Source organism: Lynx canadensis, chromosome A3, assembly GCF_007474595.2.
Source record: "Lynx canadensis isolate LIC74 chromosome A3, mLynCan4.pri.v2, whole genome shotgun sequence".
NCBI classification, from domain to species: Eukaryota; Metazoa; Chordata; class Mammalia; order Carnivora; family Felidae; genus Lynx; species Lynx canadensis.
Genome location: NC_044305.1, coordinates 132,000,299 through 132,025,041, shown reverse-complemented (window position 1 = coordinate 132,025,041; position 24,743 = coordinate 132,000,299). Strand labels below are relative to the sequence as shown.

Below are 24,743 nucleotides of genomic sequence, written 5' to 3'. Positions count from 1 at the left end.
AGACAAAATGTTGGGCACGAAATGTCGTTCTCAACGGACAACCCACTGTTTTTCATCCTTCTTTCCGTAAACTCGCCTTACGTTTCACATTCCACGGATGGCACCTGGCCTTGTGGGACACACGTAAAAATCCGTATTGTGGCAGGCGTCCAGATGGTGTCCTTGGAATCACAAGTATTTTATAGGGAGGAAAGACATCAGGGTCATCCCTTCCTGGTATCAATTTACTGGCTAAATTTACTGAATTTATGATGTGGACACTAATTTCATACGTATATTGGCATTGTCCAAAATATTATTTTATTTTTTAATGGAAAAAAGCCATCAATATTCAAATGAAAGAATCACATTAAAAAACTTATATATAAGAAACAGCCTCCAAGAACATTCAAGCAGCAGTCAGAGAGAGGGAGGGAAAAATATTTCAACAGCCCATCAGTTTTCTCCAAAATATTACTTGACAGAATACAACCCAATTCACCGGCTACAACAATTCATAGAATTTTTCATTGTTTTCTTGAGATGCAAAAGTTCACTGTTGCAGTGTTTTCAAATGACCAATCAAGTGCTACTTCTTGGTTAAAAAGGCCACTGGTAGATTCATCTGATCGTGAAGAATGTTCCTTCACTGCTGGGGAAATCTGCTCCCAAGAAAAGAAAACTGAAGTCTGTGCCAGGCCTCTCACAGCTCATCCTTTTCCAAATCGTCCAGCTCCACGTCACTGAGGTCAATGTCGTCTTCCACGGGAAGCTGGGAAACAAAGCCACTCGTTAGGCCCTGCAGGAAGAGCTGGGAGAGCTCGCGGGCTCACGGCGGAGGAGCAAGGTAGCTTCTAGAGACACCCCCGATCACAGAGCCGGTTCTGCCCTAATCTGGCTCCTGCTTTTAGCTTTGCCTATCATTTTACAGCCGGAAAAGCCGAGAACTTAGGTGAGGTAGGATTTTAACAGATCACCTACCTCTTTAACACCGACAGCTACTTAGCTCATCGTTTTGAGGGGGGAGGGGCAGAAGTGTGCCAGAATCCACGATAATTCCAAAGTTGTAATTTTGTGCTTCTCAGATACAAAGTAAATGGATTCCGGGTGAAATGCTCCATTTAGCGGTAATCATCAGGAATGAAACCTCATTCCTGAAATTTATCTTGGTTGTCTGTCAAGACTCTGTCACGCAGCCCTGAAAGGCTCGCGAGGTTATGGCACTTCTGACACCACGCCACGGATGGAAAGGACTCGGCCTACAAACAGCAAAGGCGCCCTGGGTCGGGGAAAGTGAGGAGAGGCGGGACAAGCACCCCGGTGATGAGTCCCGCACGCGCGTGGCCTCCAGCCCTGGGGACTCACCTCGCCATCCTTGCCGTCCCAAGGCTCTCTGGTGCTGATGGCGGGGAAGGCCCCACCTCCCACAGGTGCTGTGGATCCGCGCCCAAAAGAGAGCTCCCTGAGGGGACAGTGACCAAAGCAAGGACATACTGATGAAGACACGATGTGTTACAACAATGACTCGCCTGCTAAGTTTCTGCACAGGTGCCTCTCACGTCTTGCTCCCGCACAGTACTATCCGTTCAAGTAAGGACGACAACGTAACCAGGCATGAAATGACTAAGGTCTTGGCATCAGATAAAGCTAGTTACTACTACTCATTAAGAAAAATAAACTTATTTTGCTAGAATACAAATTTAAGTACGCAAAACCTATCAACATTCACGTAGAACACAGGCAAAACGTTTGATGAACAAAATTGTAGACTAACCCCCAAAACACTTTATGAAAGATGGCATCTTAAAACGAAAATTCGGTTTCCTTCCCCAGACTTCCAATAGCGAGCAGAAGCACTTAACACCAGCCCACAGGCAGATCTAGAGGTGATGGTGGCAATCCTCATCTCAAACTTTTAAGACACAGAAGAAACAGTTCTATGGTGACAGGGCGTATTAGGTCTTGCCTTTGACCAATTCTGATAAACATTTCATTAGAAAGATGTAGAGGCAACTGCCAGACTGGGAGCAAGCCTTCTTTAAAAAGCTTCCAGATGGTGAAGGGTGCTTGGACTACGGGGAAGAGAGGAAAAGAGACAGGAGTGGAAGTGTCCCACGTGTGTTTGACGGTTCTTTGGCTCGGTGGAAAAGGGGGGAATTCTATCCACTGCCTTTGGCTACCCTGCATTTTTTATGACGTGTTAATCAGTGGTTCTCAACGGAGCGAGTTTCTCCCTAGGGGACATGTGACAATGCCTGGAGACATTTTTATGATCACAACTGTGTGTGTATGCGGACAGTGTGCAACTGGCATCTAGAGGACAGGTACTAAACACCCGGTAACACACAGGACAAACTTCTGGCCCACGATGTCACAAGTGCCAACATCGAGAAACCCTGATGTCCGAAGAGGAGTTACGTTCAGAAAACCGATTATCCACACGCTCTAGAGCCGCGCTCCACCGCCATCGGCTGAGCTCTAAGTGTAACACAGGGCAGGACGCTGGCCTCCACGCCGATGCGCGTGCAGAGTCAAGAGGTACTAGGCACGGCGAGTCAGACCTGTGTCTCTCGTAGTCCATCAAAAACCTACACCAGAATGGCTCCATTTGCCGTGAGGGGGCACAGGCCAACCCAAGCTCTGGCTGACATAAGAAATACAAACCCATGCAAGTAATCAAAGGCAAGCCAGTGGTTCTACTTCTTACTAGTTTGGGACCCTTAATCTGATTATTCATCTCTGAACATCAGTCTCTTCATCAAGAAGATGCCGAGATAGGGGCGCCTGGGTGGCGCAGTCGGTTAAGCGTCCGACTTCAGCCAGGTCACGATCTCACGGTCCGTGAGTTCGAGCCCCGAGTCGGGCTCTGGGCTGATGGCTCAGAGCCTGGAGCCTGTTTCCAATTCTGTGTCTCCCTCTCTCTCTGCCCCTCCCCCGCTCATGCTCTGTCTCTCTCTGTCCCAAAAATAAATAAACGTGGAAAAAAAAAAAAAAGAAGATGCCGAGATGTAGGGAGTCGGTGCTCAGAAAGCAGCTACCTTCCTACTTTTTTTCTTTAATTAAAAAAAATTTTTTTGGGGCGCCTGGGTGGCGCAGTCTGTTGAGCGTCCGACTTCAGCCAGGTCACGATCTCGCGGTCCGTGAGTTCGAGCCCCGCGTCGGGCTCTGGGCTGATGGCTCGGAGCCTGGAGCCTGTTTCCGATTCTGTGTCTCCCTCTCTCTCTGCCCCTCCCCCGTTCATGCTCTGTCTCTCTCTGTCCCAAAAATAAATAAATGTTGAAAAAAAAAAAATTTAAAATAAAAAAAATTTTTTTAATGTTTATTTTAGAGACAGAGCATGAGTGGAGGAGGGTAGAGAAAGAGAGGGAGACACAGAATCCGAAGCAGGCTCCAGGCTCTGAGCTGTCAGCACAGAGCCCGTCACGGGGCTCAAACTCACGAGCTGTGAGATCATGACCTGAGCCGAAGTCAGCCGCCCAACCGACTGAGCCACCCAGGTGCCCCAACATTCCTACTTAATGTCCTCAGCAGCAGCAAACAGAAGGACTAATGGAAAGACACCAGGCCTCCTTTAAAGTGGAACAAAATTCTTCTTTTCTAATGTTTATGTATTTTTTGAGACAGAGAGAAAGAGAAAAACACAGGATCTGAAGCAGGCTCCAGGCTCTGAGCTGTCAGCACAGAGCCCGATGCAGGACTCGAACTCCTGAACCATGAGACCATGACCTGAGCTGAAGTCAGATGCTCAACCGACTGAGCCACCCAGGCGCCCCAAAAGAGAACAAAATTCTAAGGGAACTATGCCTTGAGGGCAGGGTTCGATTGTTTAAAAAAAAAAAGCGTTTTAACAGCTCAGTCCCGCTCCTCCCCTGCGCCCCCATTCTCTTTGCAGGGCTAAATGCTATCGCGTCTTATCAAAGAGCCCCGAGAAACACGGCTGCTGCTTCAAACAATGAACTTCTGTGAAACTCGAGTCCTTTCTTCGCTTCCGGCTGCATCACGCACAATGACGTACTCGTGTGTTTGGCTGCTACACCGAAAGGAACACTTCAATAACACGCCTGCAGGGAGAGGTATGGGAATCACTAACACTCGTCTTGGGTTGACCGTAGCTGTGAGTTACTGCCAATGTATTCACCACAGTCCGTCTCAGCTTCAGGTCTGTGGTTTTCAAGCGCACACGTTGGTGGACGTGGACACCAACTCCCTGGCGGGCCTGGCACCGTCTACCGGCGGCAGCCCCCTCACCCCTCACCGGCGACGAGCTGCGCGCGTCCAGTCTCGTCAGAAAGCAAGGCGCGCGGGACTAGAGACAAGTATACTGTCGCCCGCTGTGTCTCCTTTCGACCCATTACTGCGTCCTCTTCCCCACTGGTAACTGGGTGGGTTCTGAGGTTCTCTGCTGCCTTTAAGGCACGAAGTTGGAGAACCAGTGGCCTGTACGATCTCCAGCGCAACAGCGATGGTCTCAAGTTGACGATACGCTGTTGTCCGCAGCTTTCCCGCGAACCAGCCACCTCCTCCGTACTAAGACACAAAACACACGACCAAGAACAACAAACCAGAGAAGGGAAACTGGCTGAAAAGAAATGTGAATAAAATCAAAGCCGCAGTCAGACCTGCCATTTCCAGTGAGTCCACAGGCTCAACCTCGTGGTTACTGATCCCCCTCAAACATTTCTTACGATTTTCTCACAAATTTCTTACGATTTGTGACACTGGAATCAGCTGCTGAAGAAGGATGACATTTGATGAGCACAGCTGACCCCTGCACGTGGGGTGAGCCATACAAGTCCACTCGCAGAATTTTACAGTAATGTGAGTGTATTTTCTATCACTTTCTTAATAACGTTTATTGTAAGAATGCAGTAGATGGTACATGAACCATACAAAAAACGTACTATTTACCAAGAGCTAACAATCAGCCAGGCCCTGTAGTAGTAAGCAGAGAGAAGGTCTGTGAGAGATGTGCCTGTGAGACTCAGTTAGGAGGACGAGGCACACCTGAGAATCAGCACCGTGTCGATGCCTCGTATTTACCTGAAAGATGATCAAATCAATTTTTGGAGGAGTTGAATGGCCGGGCAGGACAGAGAGCTCTCTCAACTGGATTTTGAGTTTCAGAACCTATTATGTTGTTTGCACGTTGCTGGAATCACTTCAGAAGTACACGTTCTACCGCTACCGGCCAGAAACGGAAGGCGCGTTAGCTGAGGTGAGAGGCACAAAGCATGCTGGGGGGGCGGAGGGCTGCTACCAGCCCAGAGGAGACTTGCATGAGATCAGAGAGCTCGATGCAATGGCGCAACAGCAAGGTGGCCTCTTCCCCTACAGAATGCTTCCACGGAAAAGAACAAAAGCGCAAACGCCTAATTCCCCGGAATGCCAAATGCACACTAACTCCACGCACTGCCTGGTCTACGTAAACCTAGCTTTGAACCCACGCCACGCAGAACCAAGCCACAGAACAAAAACAACTCAAGGAGGCAAGAGATTACCTGAGAAACTCGTTAATGCCTTGCTCGCTGAAAGATCCTTTCAGAAGAGCAAATTTCATCTTGCGTGCGTTGATGGCTGCCATGGCAGGGTACCCGAAGCCTCCGATCCCCAACGCGTTTTCAAGTTCAGATTGGGCCCCAGCTTCTGTCCACAGCCACCTAGAAAAACAGGCTTGTTTTAGGGTGAAGAGCCCTTTCAAAGTAGTTAGAATCGAATCAGCGGATACTAAAAAAACAAAAACGGATTACATTCCCAACATTTTATGGAATGAAATGGATGTAGAAACAGAAATAAAATACAAAAATAATGTATTCTGGATGTTCCCTACGCTCTACCTCCAGAAGTCTCCCAAATCTATATACGGTTTGCTCCCAGCCTCCAAAATACTGTCCACTAAACCTGCCGGGTTTTCTGTCTCTATTACCTGAAATCCTACTAATATCATTTAGACAACTGGGCACATTCGCCAGTAGGATAACTTCTTCTTAAGACTTACTGGTGTATCATTATTCGATCCCTGTAACAATGCTCAGCCACAGTTCTTACTCAACTTCTACAACGGTGAAGGAGAAGGATGCCAGAATGCGGTGCTCTGTAGGCACACCACACTTTGTTGAACTAATGGGAGGGGGCACAAGGTCACTTGAGGGGGACAGCAATGGATAGAGGACGAGAAACAAAAAGTTAAATCGGAAAGAAGCAGACATACTTTGTTTTAAAAGCACACCTGTATCTGGGGTGCCTGGGTGGCTCAGTTGGTTAAGAGTCCAACTCGATTGTGGCTCAGGTAATGCCCTCACAGTTCGTGAGATTGAGCCCCGAGCTGGGCTCCGTGAATTCTCTCTCTCCCTCTCCCTGCCCCTCTCCCACTCATGCGTGTGCTCTCAAAATAAACTTAAAATAAAATAAAATAAAATAAAATGATTCTTATGAGAAAAGGTACTGTGGCACAGACAGGTAAAAGACTTGCATTACTTCTTTTCCTTTTGAGGGACGAAGAGACACAGCACAAGGTGGGGAGGGGCAGAGAGAGAGGGAGACACAGAACCCGAAGCAGACTCCAGGCTCTGAGCTGTCAGCACAGGGCCCGACGCGGGGCTCGAACCCACGAAGATCATGACCTGAGCCGGAGTCAGACGCTTAACTGACTGAGCCGCTCAGGCACCCTGAACCAGACAGTATCCGGGTAGCACTATGCTCTCCTGTCCAAATCATACTGAGAAAATAAGTTCAGCAACTTACCCCCACATTTTCTTTTTGTATTTGTCTGCCAACTTAAGAAGAACTTCTAAGTACGAGTTTCTGCCAGCAGCTCCTAATTTAAACAGAAAATTTTGAAAAGGTAAAAATAAAAGAATCCGAAACATTCATCAGCTTAGAAAGCGTTCTCAGAGCAGGCAGCACAGAGCAGTCACGGCGAAGGACGCCCCTGTTCGCCGTACCCGTGTCCAGGATGTGGGGCAGCACGGCCACGACACACAGCTGGTGCTCCTCACAGGTCTTCTTAGCGATGTCCTCGTCGATGATCTGTGGGCCCAGAGCACAAGGGGTGGTTGGAAGGCCACGGACACAAAACCCAAAGGTGAGCCTGACGACAGAGACTCGGCATCATCACGTTCGATGAAGAGCAAAGACGTCAAGAGACAGAGCGACTCCCCCTGACACTCCAGGTTCGCGCTACGGCACCACGGACAGCTGGCCTTCGGGGTCTGTCCCCGGGCCATCCCGGTGCTGACTCGGCACCTGCCGACACACGTGGGCTCCAAAAGCAGACAGCCTCGGAGGAGCCTGGCTCTGACAATCACCTAGCTAGACAGACACATGTGTATTATATATTTATGGGGATCTGAGGCTCTCTGTGCCTCTGTTTCCTCACATAAAATGAGATAAAAACAGTATTTGCCTCTAGGCATTCATGTGCGAACTGAAAGGAAAATATACGTAAGAGCAGAATGATGCTGTCACACCGTCACATGACTAGGTGCTCCACAAACAGCAGCTGCGGCTGAGACAACGGGGAGAGAGTGGCCAGGCGCATTCTATTTTTAAAAAGCTTGGCACACTCGTCCTCCTAGTGTAAGGATTGTAGTACTAAAATTATGAAAAGCAGCAGTTTATCAGGCAGGTTTTCCCCACTTGAAAGTCCAATAATACTTTAAAGAGAGCATTTTAAAAGAGAAGGGACAAAGTCCATTTGGAAACACCAAAGGAGTGTCATTACTGTGTGAGAGCCTCCCCCATAAGACATGGTCGGTTCTGATCACGAGTGATGGAAGCGGTTTACCTCAAGCAGCTCAGGAGGTGGGGCATTGTCAGAAAACAAATCCAGGGCCCGGGAGACAATGTCAGATCGCGTCCGCCCCCCATCGTAATCCACAGGAGATTCCCCCTTCTGAAATATCTTGATTGTAGGAAATCCCCTAATCTATTAAAAAAGACAAGAGTATAAAATCAAACTAATATTTAATAAGGAATAATCTTTACGGGTTCTAAGGCTAGCTTATAGGTAATTTAATAGAATAATATTCCCAGGCTGCGTCAGTGATCAGGGAGGATACACAGAGGTCTGTTGATCAGGCAGTTTTAACAGCCTGCCCACCAGGCTTAGCGGAGTATTATTCAAACCTTCCATATGTACTGAATGCAACGTTATCTGCTCTAGAACAAGCGGACCAACTTCAAAAGCACTAGTAGTGACTTGTAAGAGCCTGAGCAAGCTGAAAATTCCCATGCAGCACACAGCAGAAATAGTGAGATACTGGACTTGAGAGAGAGAGAGAGAGAGAGAGAGAGAGAGAGAGAGAGAGTCAGTCCTGAGTTCAAGACTCGTTAGTTTTAACAATAAAGTAATTTAGTTCCATTACAAAATGACCAAACATCTCCCCTCCTACCACACAGGGAAGCCCGGATACCCTTTGAAGTCACAGCTGAAAACAGCGTGTACTCCTCAAAGACGTTCGCCATCTGGACACTCACCCCATACCGGCCGGCTAGAACCTGGTTAACCGTGGCGTCCACAGCCGCGAGCTTCACTTTTCCTTTGGTTTGCTCTTTTACCTCTGTGGCTGCAGCAGCCCATTCTGGCTCAAGACTATGGAAAGATATTTGCACTTTAAAAGTGTGTTTTAACCGTCAGCACGAACACTTTAACCGAGACGCGCATCTCTGCCCAATCCAGTCACACCGCGCTTGGAAACCACCGTGCGTAGCTCTGCGTACAATGTGATGCTGTCTTTTCACATTCACTTCCCAGGTCTCGGTCACTCCCTCCCCCACGCTAGGTCCCTGTTAATCTTTGAAGCTGTGACAGAAGAAACTCGGCACCAGTGCCAATGTTTAACACTCACTCGGCGTCAGAGCCTTCCTGGAGGAGATCTTGGAGACTGACCTGCCGTCTGGGTCAGCTTTTTCAGAGCCAGCTAGGTGAATATATTAAAAGCACTGGGACTCAAAATACTTGGTAAAAAGCCCTTACTTTTTGCAGTGTCCACACCAAGGAGCGTAAAATTCAACCATCCAAACGTCTTCACTATCAAGGACATTCTTATCGAAGCTGTCGTCCGTCAGCTCAATTACATCCTTCTTACTCGAACTCTCACCTCTACCCTGTCGCATGTGACATTAAACATTTAGTTACACTTGGCCAGAAAGAACGCTATTCTTATTCTAAATAGATAACAGACAATGATCTCTTCCACATCTTAACGAAGTCTGGAGTTCTTCTTTCTAGTGAAAACCATTCTACTCCACTTGGGGTCATTCCTTAATATTATTATCACTTGTCAAACAGTGTTTACTTTCAATCACCAGCACCTCCAGTGTAAGCTATGAATATTCCGGAATTCTCTCGCCTGCTGTTGTGCTAAGAGAAACCCCCACACGGCTCACAGAATCACCCAATTCTACTCTAGTTCCGACTGGGCACAGCTGCTTCCTCATCCCAGGCTGTTAAACGTAACCAGTTACTACCTTTCCATAGAGAAAGTCTCTACCATTCAAGAGAGCTAAAAGTAACATTTAATTCTTTATTTTCAAAGAGTGTTCTTGAGTAGCAAACTCAAGTGTTCTTGAGGAGCAGTTTCACTATACTGCTTTCGGATGCCTGGGCCAAAAGCCAAGAGCATGGAATCTTCGGGTAAATTCTACATCTGTATAAAGAAGCTACTTTTACTGGTCTCTGTAAGAGTGAAGGGCCATTTTACCTTCATTTGTAAGAATTTAATGCCTTTTCACAAGAACATTTGGTTAACTTCACATCTCCTACATGGGCATCTAAAATACCAATCCATGGAACAGGAATTTTTCTCTTCTTCCCTGTCCACTGAGATTGAATTTTCCAAAATTTCAGGCTGATTGCCAGATATAGGCCAAGAGGTCGTTCAGATTTCATCCCTCTTTGTCCCCAAGCCGATCTGGTCTCTCTCTCCCCACTCTGGAACTACAAATGCCAAAGGGTCCCAGAGCCTGGCTTCCTGGTCTGAAGCTCTTTCTCGAGAGGTCTACAAACTCTTCCCTTTCAGTGCTGGGCCGAGGAAGCCCATCTTGTGGCCTGATTCTTGGCGTATAGTGGTGGCCAGATGCTCTGGGACTAGAGACTTCTGAGGAGGCCAAATCAACAAGCTAGGTGGCTCATTCCCTCTGGCATGAGCTGACCCAACCTTGTAATATCTTTTAACTGAAAGTTCACTAATTTAAAACATTAGTAGTAGCTACAAAAAAAAACCCAAAAAAACAAAAATAACCCGCCCAAGAACTATCCTCTACAAAGAGTCCATATTGTGGCATCAAACTCATCACACACATTCAAAGTTGACATCACACAGTCTTACTTGTTTTCCAGAACCATATCCACCACCCCTCCCCCCAAGGCGATCCTTCACGAGCTGGCGCAGAGCACTGAGAGCAGCATCTACAATGGCTTCACCAGTTCTGCCACCTACAGAAGACAAAGGACAATCAGACGAATGGGTGGTGGGGGCCGTGTGCCTATAATGACACGACCTAAAGACGTGGCCCTTTACATTTGTCAGATTTCTGTCAGCTTTATCTGATGTTTGAACAGACCCAACAACACATGGGTATTTAACACAGAGTCAAGTTCTCCCTGTAATACACACCGCACTTGACTTTTCCCTTGGAAAACCAAATCCTCTCCTTCAGTTTTAGTTTATTAAACACAAACATCCTGTTCACCGACTAATGCCATCCGCAAATGAGAGAAACTCACAAATGTCTACTGAACGTGTAACATGTATGCAGATGAATAAGCCTATTATCTAGTTAAAAAAAAAAGCAGGGGACATTTCTAAATACAAATTACATCAAGGAAAATACAGGAAAACTATTTTTTTCTTTTCTTCCTTCCTTCCTTCCTCTTTCTATTTTATTTTTGATCTACTTCTCTCCCTTTCTATTTTTTTATTTTTGAGAGAGAATGAGGGTGCATGGGGGCAGGGCAGAGACAAAGGGAGACACAGAATCCGAAGCAGGCTCCAGGCTCCGAGCTGTCAGCACAGAGCCCAATTCGGAGCTCAAACTCACAGACCTCAAGATCGTGACCTGAGCTGAAGCTGGATGCTTAACCAACTGACCTACCCGGGCTCCCCAGAAGAAACTATTTCTATGATGACAAGCAGAAAAACCTGTAGAAAAAGTAGGATATGAAACGTCTGAAGCCAAGTAACTGGAAAGCAATCCAGGCGCCTTCTTTCTATCTTGCTTACAATACTTGGGCTGTTTTAGGTTCTTTAGTTGAATTCTCTCCTAATCTAAGAAGTAACAAACACTGTACTGAAACTCAATAATGACAACAGCCTTTAGAAGTTTAACCAAAAAACCATACACTCGAGAAAAAGTCAGGGGGGCTATTAAGGTATGAAAAACGTACGAATAATATGGGCCACGCTATCTTTAGCGTTCAAAGGGAAAACTCTAATAAAATGTCTGTAGAAAATTCCATGTATTTTTTAAATAGTTTCTTACCAAACTGCCAAGGAAGATAGAAAAACACCTGAGCACACTTTTAGCCCTGACATTAGAAAGAAAATACAGTAGAGCAACACGCAGTATATGTTCAGATGGTGTGGGACTGCGGCCCCGGCTGACATCACCACGTGTGTCACTTCCTAATACAGAAGGGCCAAGACCTCCATCCTCGGAACCGGTGCCCCTACCACCAATCTACTTGGAAATATGCCAAATCAAGAAATATACTAGGAGGGGCGCCTGGGTGGCTCAGGTTAGGTGTCTGACTCTTGATTCTGGCTCAGGTCATGATCTCGCTGTTTGTGGGAATGAGCCAGTGAGGGGCCTTGCTTGGGATTCTCTCTCCCCCTCTCTCTGCCCCTCCCCCACTCGCAAACTTACTCTCTCTCTCTCTCACTCTCTCAAAATAAAAAAAAGAAAACAAATGTACTAGGAAAAAAGAGAAGGTTTTGCGCTCTAGACCAAGAGGTGGCAAACTCTTTGTAAAGTGGCAAACACAAACGATTTTGAGGGGTGCGGGCCACCCAGTCTGCTGCAGCGACTCACTTCTGCCGCTTCAGTGTGACAGCAGCTACACACGACATGAAACTAGGTGTGACTGTTTTGAAAACCTTTATTTACAAAAACAAACAGGCCCTTGCTCCTATTTTTTACCTACTTGTTCAAATTAAAATTCCAACCAGGGGAATAGAGTAGTTAGGAAAAGTCCTTACCCTGATAATCTTCTGGTCTGTTTTTGTTGGATCCAAAAATCTTAATGGTAGGAAATCCCTGAACACCATACTGACCTCCTAGGGACTGGTGTTTATCTGCGTCAACTGCGCCAACTTTTACAACATCCTGTGAAAATGTAAGAGTTTTATCAATTTTTCTTTTCCACTGGAGCAGATTCCACAAAGATCCATCACTGAACTCATGTAGACTCCAAGATGATACAGGGCAAGGTTAGGTTTACAGACAGATTTAATGAGACCTGTAGCCTGGGAAGTCACACCTACGTGGAATGACGGGAGAAATGGACAGAGCTCTGGAGGGGACTCTGCAGCACCAAGAATTAGTGAGACCACGAGGATTATGTCATTAATCCGGAAAACTGACTCAATAAAAATAGACAACGTAAAAATTACACGTGTTAGTGTACCATCCCTTTGCTCCCTACATGCTTTCGGCACCAGAACAAGGTTTTTGAGCTCCAACATGCAAATGAACTTCCGGCGGCACGTTAAGCCTGGCTGCGTTCTTACTTATTATACACACACAGGTGAATGAATGTGGGCATCTTGGAAACTTACTTTTAGCGCAGTTGCTACTTTCTTCCATTCTGGTGTTAACCTCTGGCAGTGGCCACACCTTTGAGGAGATAAAAGCACAAATAAGGCAACGGTTCAAGTCTTCGATCCTCAATTCAAAAATACTCTACCAACACTCTACTGAGGGACACGCGCAGGGGTAGGTGCTGGCAGGGAACACATGCGCTAGTGAAACATGATCGGTGACGTGAAGGAACTCGCCATTTTAGGATTCTACTAGCACTCTTCTTCATATACTCATTTTAAAAGTTTCCAAGCCACTGGTTTTGTTTTTTTTTTTTTAACATTTATTCATTTTTGAAAGAGAGAGAGAGAAAGACAGCGTGTGAATGGGGGAGGGGCAGAGAGAGAGGGAGACACAGAATCTGAAGCAGGCTGCAGGCTCCGAGCTGTCAGCACAGAGCCCGACGTGGGGCTCGAACTCAAACCGTGAGACCGTGACCTGAGCTGAAGTCGGCCACTGAACTGACTGAGCCACCCAGGTGCCCCCCCAACTGTTTAAATTATGTTTAAAGAGTTTAAACAAACCATCATTTGTAACTCTATCCCTGGGTAGGAACTTTAGCATTCATCTGGTCAAGTGTGTCCCAATGTGTGGTCTGAGTTGTAAGCCTAGGCAAAAGGCAGACTCTTAGGCCGCATGAAATCGAAACACCTAGAGAAGGGGTTCAGGAATCCACATCTTAGTAAGTTCAACCAGTGATTTTTAAGCCCATTAAGATTTCATATTCCCTGATCTAGTCCAACCTTTTCATTTTACAGATGAAGCATCTGAATTAGAGCCTAAATCTCAATGCTCTTTGGCTCCCACAGCAGCACGTGGGGTTAAAAATGTACACGTAATCCCAATTTTATATGCCTAGCAAGCTGAAAAGTATTCAATACCACAAGATGGTGATAAAAGAACAGGAGCGAGCAAGAGACAGAGATAAGAAGAAAAGAAAATCCTTCACGTTACAGTATTTGAAATAAATTGTGAGACATAACACACACAGACAGTGCTTTTAAAAGTTATATATACAAAAACCTGGTACGTTCATACCATTTATCAAGGTTGCAGTTATACTGTTCATTTTCTTTTTTTTTTTTTTTTCTTTTTTTTTTTAAACGTTTATTTATTTTTGGGACAGAGAGAGACAGAGCATGAACGGGGGAGGGGCAGAGAGAGAGAGGGAGACACAGAATCAGAAACAGGCTCCGAGCCATCAGCCCAGAGCCTGACGCGGGGCTCGAACTCACGGAGTGCGAGATCGTGACCTGGCTGAAGTCGGACGCTTAACCGACTGCGCCACCCAGGCGCCCCTATACTGTTCATTTTCAATATTGAGTAACATCCACTGCATGAAGATACTAAAGCTAGTTTATCCATAGGTGATTAGTTGTTTCTTTAACAAAGTCAAGTCTCCTAATTCAGTTTTTAAGAACCTAATGAGTAAATGCCAGGTGCCCAGACCAAGAGGAGCCCTTCATACAGGATTTCATTCCGTCAGCACATCACTGAAGACAGGCCTTGCTATTTTCCTCTTACAGATGAGGAGACAGGGGCTGAGGAGTTAAGAAACCTACCCAGTATCACAAGTCATCTGGTCACAGAGCTGCTGCATAGGTCTATGTGGCTCCAGGTCCCACATTCTTCATCCCTGTATACTGGTGGCCCCTTCCATAGGGGCCTAACCTTAATCCAGTATTTTAAAGGTCAGGATCTTCTGAGAAATGTCCTGTGATGCTGGTTTACATACTTACATATAGTAGTTTTTTGCAGTTCAGGTGAGCTACTTAGAAGTCTGGGGGTCAAAATTTTATAGGACTTTGTGCCTCTTTCAATGAGTTTATTCTATGAAAGGACTCCTATTGGAGACGTCAGAGTCCATACTCCTTCAATTTCAATATTAAGCGTAGTAAAGACCGACAGAAATGCCGCACGAGTCGAGGTACAGCACACCTCTGACCCAAAGGTTCTTCCCCTGCAGTCCAGACCCCGAAGGACTGGTGTATAAAAATTCAGGGGCTCTAGGAACTTTTGGTGGGGGTAAAAACACCTCTATTTCACTTTTTGTTTTTGTTTTTTTAATGTTTTTAAGAGAGAGAGAGAGCCAGAGGAAGAGAGAGAGAATCTTAAGCAGGCTCCGCACTCAGCACTGGAGTCCAACACAGGGCTCTTTCCCATGACCTTGGGATTAAGACCTGAGCTGAAATTCAGAGTCGGATGCTCAACCGACTGAGCCACCCAGGCCCCCCCTATTTCACTAACTTGTAAATGAAATGCAGACTTCCCTTCAATTATAAACATTAACAACACACCATGAGCACTTGTGACTTTGTCACAAATGAAAACTCAGCCCCTTTCAGATCGCTACTACAGTTTAACTTCATTTCTGTCCATTGCTATTTCAAAATTATGATGTCTAGGTGTTACATCTGCTGCTGGAGCTTGGTATTTACTGCCCCAGTAAAAGAGTACTACATAATATAATCACATCAAAATTTGTTTTAGTATTTTGTGAATGTTATTTCAATGTTTTAGGTTCCCTTTGTGATCCTATATGCTTTACTCCACAGATGGAAAAGGAAAATCTTTATTCTGGAAAGAATTCAAAGCCTTCACCAGGCTGCCAAGTCTGAGCACAAGAAGAGGTTAAAGGCACCTGCTCTAATGACACCTCCTCTTACCCCAAACACTGGGAGGCCCAAGTGCCATGTCACAAGGACAATTAACTACAGGATCCAGATCCAGCCTTCTCAATTATGCTGTTTGATTCCATTTTGCAATGAGGTTTATTCTCTCATATCGAAGCTTCCCAGAACAATGTCAATTACTCATGCCATAAATGATAAAAAAAAAAAAAAATCAAACTTGCAAAAACCGCATACAAAGGCATTCAACAATATAACAGTTCGTACATTTACAATTCGTACATTCCACACAGAATCCTCATTTGGATTTGACAAACACAAAACAAAGAGAAGCTTTAAAAAAAAATGGTGAAGGGGGCGCCTGGGTGGCTCGGTCGGTGAAGCGTCCGACTTCAGCGCAGGTCATGATCTCACGGTTTGTGAGTTCGAGCCCCGCGTCGGGCTCTGTGCTGACAGCTCAGAGCCTGGAGCCTGCTTCACATTCTGTGTCTCCCTCTCTCTCTGCCCCTTCCCTGCTCATGCTCTGTCTCCCTCTGTCTCAAAAATAAATAAACATTAAAAAAAAAAAATGATGAAGGCATTAGGATGAACAGTATTCACAAAGTGGTAACATAAATTTTTAAGCAGAGGGTATTACCTTAATTTGCTACACTGAACATTAAGCGAAACAGTCCACAAGGACCGGCATTGAGTTTCCAAAACTGTTTCATGGTCTTGCAGAGAAAAAATTAAAGCAATAAAAGGAAACCTCTCATCAGGCATACTCTGAAGTGCACCCACTCAGGTAAGAAGAATTTGTAATAACTTCACTCACTACCTCCTATGTGAGCTTAGGGGACATCGCTCACATCTAAAAGGACGATCGGGATCTCAGATCACTGTACAATTGATCTGCAGATACAGCTGGCTGGGGCTCAGGCCTCCCCGGACCTGAGTCCCACGGCCCCACTGGTTTATAGAAGTAACAGCTTCGGGTACCTTTTGCAGTTTCCATTAACCAGTCTCTGCACTTCTACTCGTTGCGTTTTTGTTTTGTTTGCATTATACGTTTAACTCCATAAACAATTAGTGCAATACCGTATTTTGACTATATATAGTTGTGACCGTTAATTTCAATGAAAATTCTATCTTTACTCCACAAGGGTTTTTTTCCAGCAATGCATGTAAGTCAAGAGAGGAATTTTTAAATTAAATCAGATTGTTAAAATTATGTATTTCTAGAAGCACTCTCTTCTTCAAGAAACAGAATGGAATCAATCACTAGCTTTTCCCTTTCCTGTGCCCAATATTCTTTCAGCATAAAGGAGTTTCCCTTCCATCAAGACCCTACTTACCTCATTACAGAGATATATCTTCTTTTTTTTTTTTTTTTTTAAATTTTTTTTTCAACGTTTTTTATTTATTTTTGGGACAGAGAGAGACAGAGCATGAACGGGGGAGGGGCAGAGAGAGAGGGAGACACAGAATCGGAAACAGGCTCCAGGCTCCGAGCCATCAGCCCAGAGCCCGACGCGGGGCTCGAACTCACGGACCGCGAGATCGTGACCTGGCTGATGTCGGACGCTTAACCGACTGCGCCACCCAGGCGCCCCCAGAGATATATCTTCTTAAAATTATAAGAAAATACTTCTTTCTTCTTTCTTGCAACAATTAGCTACTTCAACCTTTTTCCCCCCAATGGACTCAATCTCCATGGCCTTTAACAGACAACACTTTGTGGAATCCCCCATTTTCCTCTCTACTTCTTTGAAACAAGCAGTAAACTAGACAAACTACATGACTAAATAAAATCACATTTTTATATAATATTCCTAATTTTATAAAGTACCACAAATAATCCACAAGTGCTTTATACTTACCATGGAGCATAGAACTCTACAAGCCACAGACTATCACTTTGAATAACTTCTCGGTTGAAATTTGATGGAGTTAATTCAATTACATCGTCACTAGAGGAATAGAGACCATTCACTGCTAGAAAGAAGGTACAGCTTATTAGACCTGCAGTAAAAGACAAAAAGCACACCATTAATGACAGGGTTCAAGCTCTGGCAGGAAACGTCTTCTTGAATTGCCCAAGGTTCTTCACACAGGAGGATGGCCTGGGTCAGGTCCTTTCTAACCCCCCAGTGCCCATCCCGCTTGTGGCTGTGGCAGCCCCTGGAATTTCACTGCCACCGGTGCAGCACAGAGCAAGCAGGAAAGAGATCCACACTCTCATCTCTTGAGCTCCAATCGAAAAAGATCTCTAACTTAGGTGCTTTTTACGTATTAACGTTTTCATTCTTCACAATCACCTCGTGAATAGTATTCGTGCCATTTTATGGGCGAAGACACCGAAAAACTGGGAGGCTACCCTGTGACCCCGAGTAATCCACACAGCATTTATTTTTTGTGTTATTCAGTTGCAATATTAGCACACTATCTTTTTTTAACGTCTATTTATTTATGAGCAAGAGAGAGCACGAGCGGGGGAGGGGCAGAGAGAGAAGGGAACAGAGGATCCGAAGTGGACTCCACGCTGACAGCACTGAGCCTGATGTGGGGCTCGAACTCACGAACCCCAAGATCATGACCTGAGCCAAAGGTGGACGCCAACTGACTGAGCCACCCAGGCGCCCGAGTACAGTATCTTTATTAAACGTCCTTTGAAGGAAAAATTAATTATTTGTCTTGTCTACTAAACTGGGACTCTATCAAGGGCAATACTTGTTTTTATAAATATTTTTATTTCTACTCACACTATGTATGGCAGTCACCAGACACTTGCAATGCTGCTGGATGAGCTTACAAAGAATTTTCACGTAAATGTTACAAAAGAAGGATGGAGTGTTATTGTCTTATTAACAGCATAGTTTAGCCACACTGTGGCCCAAATGCGTTTTTGTTGGCTACTGTAGGAACTTAAAACGTAATTGTTAACAGTTATATAGGAAAACAAGTTCTGGATGGACTTAGAAACATCTTAAAAACTAGGGGCGCCTGGGTGGCTGGCTCAGTCGGTTGAGCGTCCGACTTCGGCTCAGGTCATGACTCAGGTCAGTCTGCGGGTTCGAGCCCCGCGTCGGGCTCTGTGCGGACAGCTCAGAGCCTGGAGCCTGCTTCAGATCCTGCGTCTCCCTCTCTCTCTGCCCCTCCCCCACTCTCACTTTGTCTCACTCTGTCTCTCAAAAATAAATAAATATAAAAAAAAGAAATATCTTAAAAACTCAAAACCTTTTTGAATTGGTAGTACTATCAAAATTCCAATTCTGCCTTTAAACATAGGATTTCTTTATGTTTTCTAATTGCATTGTCTAAGACCTCCAGAACAATGCTAAGTAATGGACTGTTCTTGACTTTAGTATTTTCTCATTTGCTGGCTTTTGAGTTGAAACAGATAACCTTTAGGATATTAAAGAAATTTCTACCTATTTCTTTTTAGCATCTGTGAAGATGATCATATAACTTCTTTCTTTTAATCTACTGATGCAACAAATGATGAGGCGGACCTGTGTCCTAAGGCAGCGGACGGGGTATGCCATTGTGGTCACGTGCTCATATGCTTATTCTGTAGACGGAATTTGGAAGATTTCAAATGGAACCTTTTTGTATAACCCAATGGTAAATTTCTTCTGGAAGGAATGTACACCAGTGTTAACTGTTCTGTTGCTAAATATTTCACCTTATGCTTACGGAACCGCTTTCAAATGACTCCAAATACACTGGACCACTTGGGTTTTCACAGCATTACTAACTAAGAGTAGGAATCGCCCCTCGTTTGTAAATAAGGAAACCAAGGCACTTGTAGGGACCCATCTGCTGTCTCTAGCTTCTATTTCCAAGCTCTTCCCATTAAACCATGTTGTCTTTTAGAGCTCAGGATAAAATGGTTCAGTGTGTCAGGGGCATGAATAAACAACATAATTCTATTTTTCAAGAACACTGCATTTGATTTATAGACGTGGCTAATAATGTAGGAACTTTATATGAAATAAAACTGTGGACTTTGGTAAGGGGGACATGAAACCACTAAAAGGCTATCCTGCAGGGGGTGTGACCAGATTTGCTTTCTAGAAAGGGCGTTTTGGCTGCAATGTGGACAGCAGATGGGGGAACTATCAGGAGAGTGGGGTCACACCTAAACTCAGGGGAAGATGGAATGGCCAGCAGTAACACCCGCTGCTGGGAGGTCAAGTAGGAGACTGAAAATGATCTGGTGGATTTCATGACAGAGGATCCCCAGAGCCCAGGATGGCTGAGGTGGAGGAGTGAAAACAGGCAGCAGCCAATCTGCAAAAGACTGGAGACAGTAGGAGGGAACAAGTTCACGAAAAGGGAACTCTGTAACAAGTTTCACTATAAAGAGCACAAGAGAGCAAACAAATGTGGGGCAGAAGGAAGGTTTCTTTTTAAAGACGAGAGTGATCTGAGCTTGAAGGGAAAAAAATATGTGGAGTGGGAGAGGCTAAAGATAAAGTAGAGGAATAATGAAACAAAACGCCTGGAATCTGAATCCGGAAGGGAGGGAACCCAGAGTCAGTGGCAGGGGTAGCCTGGGGCAGGATGGCCCCCTTCTCCACTTTGAGAGGTGGGAGAGAGTGCAGGTGGATGGAGGTCAGGCCAACCAAACTGGGGTTGCCTTAATAACTGCCGCTGTCCAACATGCTAACCACTCACCACACGGAGTGAAGGTATACAAAGTGCTAAATTCTGAAGACTTGGTAGGGGGAAAAAAAAAAGTACCTCATTAATATTTTTGATATTGGTTACATGCTACAATGATATTTGAGATACAGTGGGGAATAAAGATGTTAAAATTAATGCCACCTGTTTCTTTTTGCCTTTTGAAATGTGGCTACGAGACTATTTAAAATTAGATATAAAATTTGCATATCTCTGCTGGATTGTGCTGCTTGATAATCTTTTTGTTGCTGCAGTAAAGGTTAAGTGGAGTTTGACACATTTAACGAATCAAGTAAATTAAGAACAAGCAGAGACCATCCTAATTCTGAATAAGCTTACAAGTTAAGACTGGGCCTGGAAAATCCTCCATGCAGATCTACTTTCTAAAGTGTATTTTTTTGTAAAAAATCAACATAAATCAATACTTGTTCAATACACTGAGCTCAATGTGAACGTTTCAAAAATGGAAAAGCAAAAGAAAACCCATGAACAGTCCCACTAGAACGGGCAATTAATATTTTGGTGATATTCATATGGACTTCTCTGTGCTATTCGGAAGTCTAAAACTATTATTATATTTATATGCATGTGATCTTACTATACATTCCTTTTTGTAGCCTTTTTTCCCCACTCAAAATAAGTTTTCTACATAATTATGGATTACTTTTTACCCCCCGTATAACCATTTTTAATGGCTATATCACATTGCCCATTCACCACTAACAGAATTTCTTTCCAATTTTTCACTATTAACAGGCCAATGCTGAAAATCCTTACACTCTTCCCCCCTTCAGATAAATATGAGTATTTCCTTAAGAGATAATCTTACAGAGGGATTGGGGGTATAGTATAGCTAACATTTTGATCTATGTATCTATCCAACTACCCTCCAGAAACTGACATGTTAACTGAGAATAACACTTAAATGACACTACACACCAGGCAGTGCGTAAACACTTAGGATATATTAACTCATTTTAAGAACTCTATGTGGTGTATGTATCATCATGCCCATTTTTAGACCTGGAAATGGAGACACAGAAAGGGTAACTTGCCTAAGGCCACATAATTAGAAAGAGAGAGAACACGGTTATGCAACCCACGTTTTAAACCAAAGGACTGGAGACTGCATTAGTATAATCCCAAGGAGGGTCATTAGTTAGATTGTGGCAGGAGAATTAGGTTCACTGCATTCCCCTGCCAATCCGGGACAGCAGGCTGGAGTCACCAAAGGGAAGGACCAGGACTTCACCTCAGGAATGTGCTTCCTTTACATACAAAGATGGTCGTGGCTACTGACAGTATAACATGGACTTGGGCTGCTTCTTTTTTTTTTTTTTCTCCTGGTAACAGTGCTAGGCTTTTCTTCTTTAAAATTTTTTTTTAATGTTTTTATTCATTTCTGAGGGAGACAGAGTGCTAGCAGGGGAGGGGCAGAGAGAGAGGGAGACACAGAATCCGAAGCAGGCTCCAGGCTCCGAGCCATCAGCACAGAGCCTGATGCGGGGCTCAAACTCACAAACCGCGAGATCACGACCTGAGCGGAAGTCGGACGCTAAACCAACTGAGCCACCCAGGCACCCCGACTTTTTGTCTTTAAGTTTTGCTGAATTCTCACGAGAGCCCCCCCCCCACCTTCCTTATAAATGGCTCTCTAGTGGGAATGTCTTGATGATAAAGATTTGAGACTTACATTCCTTAGAAGGCAATAGGACCACACAGGGCTGGGAAAAAAATCGAACCATACTACTCAGAAAAACAGATTGAAAGATGTTAACTACCCCCTATGAAAACCCTCAAGAAGACAAACAAAACACTCTGGGCCACCTAAGATGATAAACTGGGTCAATGCCGACTAATAGCGTTCGGTTTCTAAAATTCACATGGCTGTTCCACTCACTGATAATGAGCACCAATGGGAAATGGGAACATCCAAGTGTCTAGAATCTATGTGAGCAGATGGTTTTGCCATCTGTGGCTCCCCATTATTCCTCCACAGTAGTTAAGGATGTCATAAATCCACATCAGCAGCATCTCTGTCCCACACCTGCCACCAAGAGTACACGATCCCACAGCACTCATCTAGAAACCAAGAGGGCTCCCAAAAAGGTCCGACTCCATTTATGCAAATAAATGATAGAATCACAGACTCTTTCCGCGCCCGGTATGAATTCACCCGAGGGACACTGAACAGAGACTAGAATCTTTTCCCCTCCTCTACATTCTCTCTGTACTACAGCAAATATTTACATCTTGTTTACTCTCTTGAGACCCATGTGAACTCGTGCGTCCTGAGAACCACCCAGCGGGGGAGGACGAGCCCAGAGTGGTTAAGTCACTAGCTCGCCGTCACACAGCTAGGAAATGCGGGGCAGGGCCGGCTGGGGCTCAAACTCTGCGGTCTAGATCCAGGGCGTTCAGGTAAGGAAGGTTAAGAGCGCCTCGGCGGGGACCAAGGCGAGCCAGAAAGGGGTCGGGATCCTCAACCCCACTCACTGCACAGTTTCTCAAACAGGGATTTACATAATTCATGGTGGTCTGCGTCCCATTTAGTTTTTTAGAAGTTCGCTCACACTTGAAGCGCTTTGGGAAGGCACCGTTCCCTTTCTAAAGCAAACTCTTCGGCCTTTTCCAGGGCTGGGTTTTGAGATTTCAGTTTTTCTCAATTAGTGGGAACGGCATTAAACAAGTGGTGAGGACGAGCTGCAGGGTGAGGACCCGGCGGCCGTGCCGTCTACACGCCAGGGTGAGGAGGGCGGGCCCAGGACAAGGGACCCCTGACCCCAACCCTCTCAGGTCGCCCCCGGCTCCACCTCCGCCAGGGATCGTGTCCTAGCTGCTCGGCACGGCTCGAACGCAGCTCCCGGCCCTCCCCCTCGCCCGGCCCGTCGCCGCCCCCCTCGGCCCGAGGCTCCCAGTGGTTCCCAGGATGCACCACCCCGGGACTCCCCGACCCCGTCGCGCTCGCTCCCCGGGGTGGGCTGCGGGAGCCCCGCCGCGCAGCCTCCCCTCCACACGCGCCCCGAGACCGGCAGGGCCCCGCACCCCCGCGCGAGGGGCGGCCCCGACCGCATCCCCCACCCCAGCCCTGGCCCCGCGAGGCCGCCCGCCCGCCCTGCCCCGGGCCTCCCCGGCGGTCCCCCGGGACGAGGAGGCCCGCGCCTACCCAGCACGAGGCGAGCCATGCCGAGCTCCCGGGCCGCCGCGCAGTCGGACCGTCGCCTCAGCTCCGCGCGCCGCGCCCCCGCCGCCCCACGTCCCGCCCTCGGCCCGTGAGGCAGGCGCCGGGCGGTGCGGCGGAGACGGGCCGGAAGGCGCTCGCCAAGCCGTGGCCGCGGCCCATTGGTTCCAGCAGGCTTCGCTCATTCGCGTGACCAATGGGAGGCGGCCGGGTAGAGGTTACCGGTTTGATTTTTTTATGGAGGGCGGAGCGAGCGGCGGAAGGAGGGGCTTGCTGGGGGCGGGGCGGACCACCCTCTCCTTCCTCCGTGGCTCTCGGATTCCCCCAGCCCGAAGCGGGCTGTCGGTACTTTCCCCCCGTAGAGTCCAGTATTTGGTTCTTCTTATCTTAAGGGTCTTTATTCTCTCTTTCCCTCCCTTGCCTCTAACGAGCCCCTTTCCAGCCTTCACTCATCCCCTGCCCCCCCCTGCTCTCCACCCCTTATCCTCTTTGTCCCCCAGAGAGGATAACTTTCTTTGGGCGCTCAGTACATGTATGACCTTATTAAATGACACTTTAATTTGTCCTGTGCCTTGATGGTCATTCAATCATACTGTGCGTACTGTGCCTACCATAATTCAACACTTATTTGTTTGGTTGAATTAGTTTAGTTAGAAGTTCCCACGTCCAGGGCATCTGACTCCAAAACTTTTTTTCACTGATAGGACCTTGTTCTGTAGAAGCCCTTGGGGCTTAAGCTTCAGAGCTCCTCAGAGGGTTTCCTTCCTCACCCTGGGAGGGGCCTTTGCAATGTGATCAGTGATACGTGTTTTGTAAAATTTGCAAAAGTAAAATATTTTAAGCGTAGCAGGCTAAGATGTGGCATCTTTCCACCCAGGTTTCCCCTCCTGTGTTTGGATTGGCCTTGAGCATTTTGTTTTCGTATTCGTACTGGTTTATTTCTCTGTAGTGCTGGATGCGTGAGACAGCTCTGCTTCTGGCGGAAGGATTTGGGAGTCACTACAGTGGAAGCCAGGAGTGGTGATGGCCTGTAGGGAGCGCTTCCTGGAGGAAGTGGCCCTAGAGCTGAGTCTGAAACGTTTGCTAGGCAATCAGGAGAGTCATCCATGCACAGGAAGCAAAGGGAGTGAAGAAGCTCCCTCAGGGTGAACTGACACCAAGCAGAGGAAGCTGGCAGCAAATGCCAGATGATGGGGTGGTGCTGGGGGGCTGTGTGGAGAAATCGTGAGACATCCAGACCATTTGTGGGCTGGGCCCTGTGGATCCCCGATTTTTGATTCTCTGAGAGATCTCTTTGGGTTTACTGATGGCACTGTAAAATCTAGGGTTTGGTGTGTCAGGATAATCAGTGGTGGCATCTAAAGCAAACAGCCCAGGGGCGCCTGGGTGGCGCAGTCGGTTAGGCGTCCGACTTCAGCCAGGTCACGATCTCGCGGTCCGTGGGTTCGAGCCCCGCGTCAGGCTCTGGGCTGATGGCTCAGAGCCTGGAG

At 46.3% G+C, this 24,743-nt stretch overlaps 1 protein-coding gene across 1 annotated transcript; it reads right to left on the bottom strand.

Moving 5' to 3' along the window:
- Window positions 1-277: 277 nt before the first annotated feature.
- On the bottom strand, window positions 278-23,342 carry PDIA6 (protein disulfide isomerase family A member 6). The gene is made up of 13 exons (XM_030311649.1): window positions 23,239-23,342; window positions 17,267-17,408; window positions 12,756-12,813; window positions 12,177-12,303; window positions 10,308-10,414; window positions 8,954-9,084; window positions 8,455-8,569; window positions 7,763-7,903; window positions 6,921-7,005; window positions 6,721-6,793; window positions 5,478-5,636; window positions 1,345-1,441; window positions 278-751 (listed from the first exon to the last, which is right to left on the bottom strand). The coding sequence occupies exons 1-13, from the start codon at window positions 23,255-23,257 to the stop codon at window positions 683-685; spliced, it is 1,323 nt and encodes a 440-aa protein (XP_030167509.1). The 5' UTR covers window positions 23,258-23,342; the 3' UTR covers window positions 278-682.
- Between the last annotated feature and the right edge of the window lie 1,401 nt (window positions 23,343-24,743).

Bases quoted from the DNA above. Each gene is read 5' to 3' on its own strand.
- PDIA6 (XM_030311649.1), bottom strand. The intron at 8,570-8,953 runs GTAAGGGCTTTT...ATCTTTCCATAG, and splicing joins TGGTGTGGACACTGCAAAAA to TCTTGAGCCAGAATGGGCTG. The intron at 752-1,344 runs GTGAGTCCCCAG...TTTGTTTCCCAG, and splicing joins GGGACGGCAAGGATGGCGAG to CTTCCCGTGGAAGACGACAT.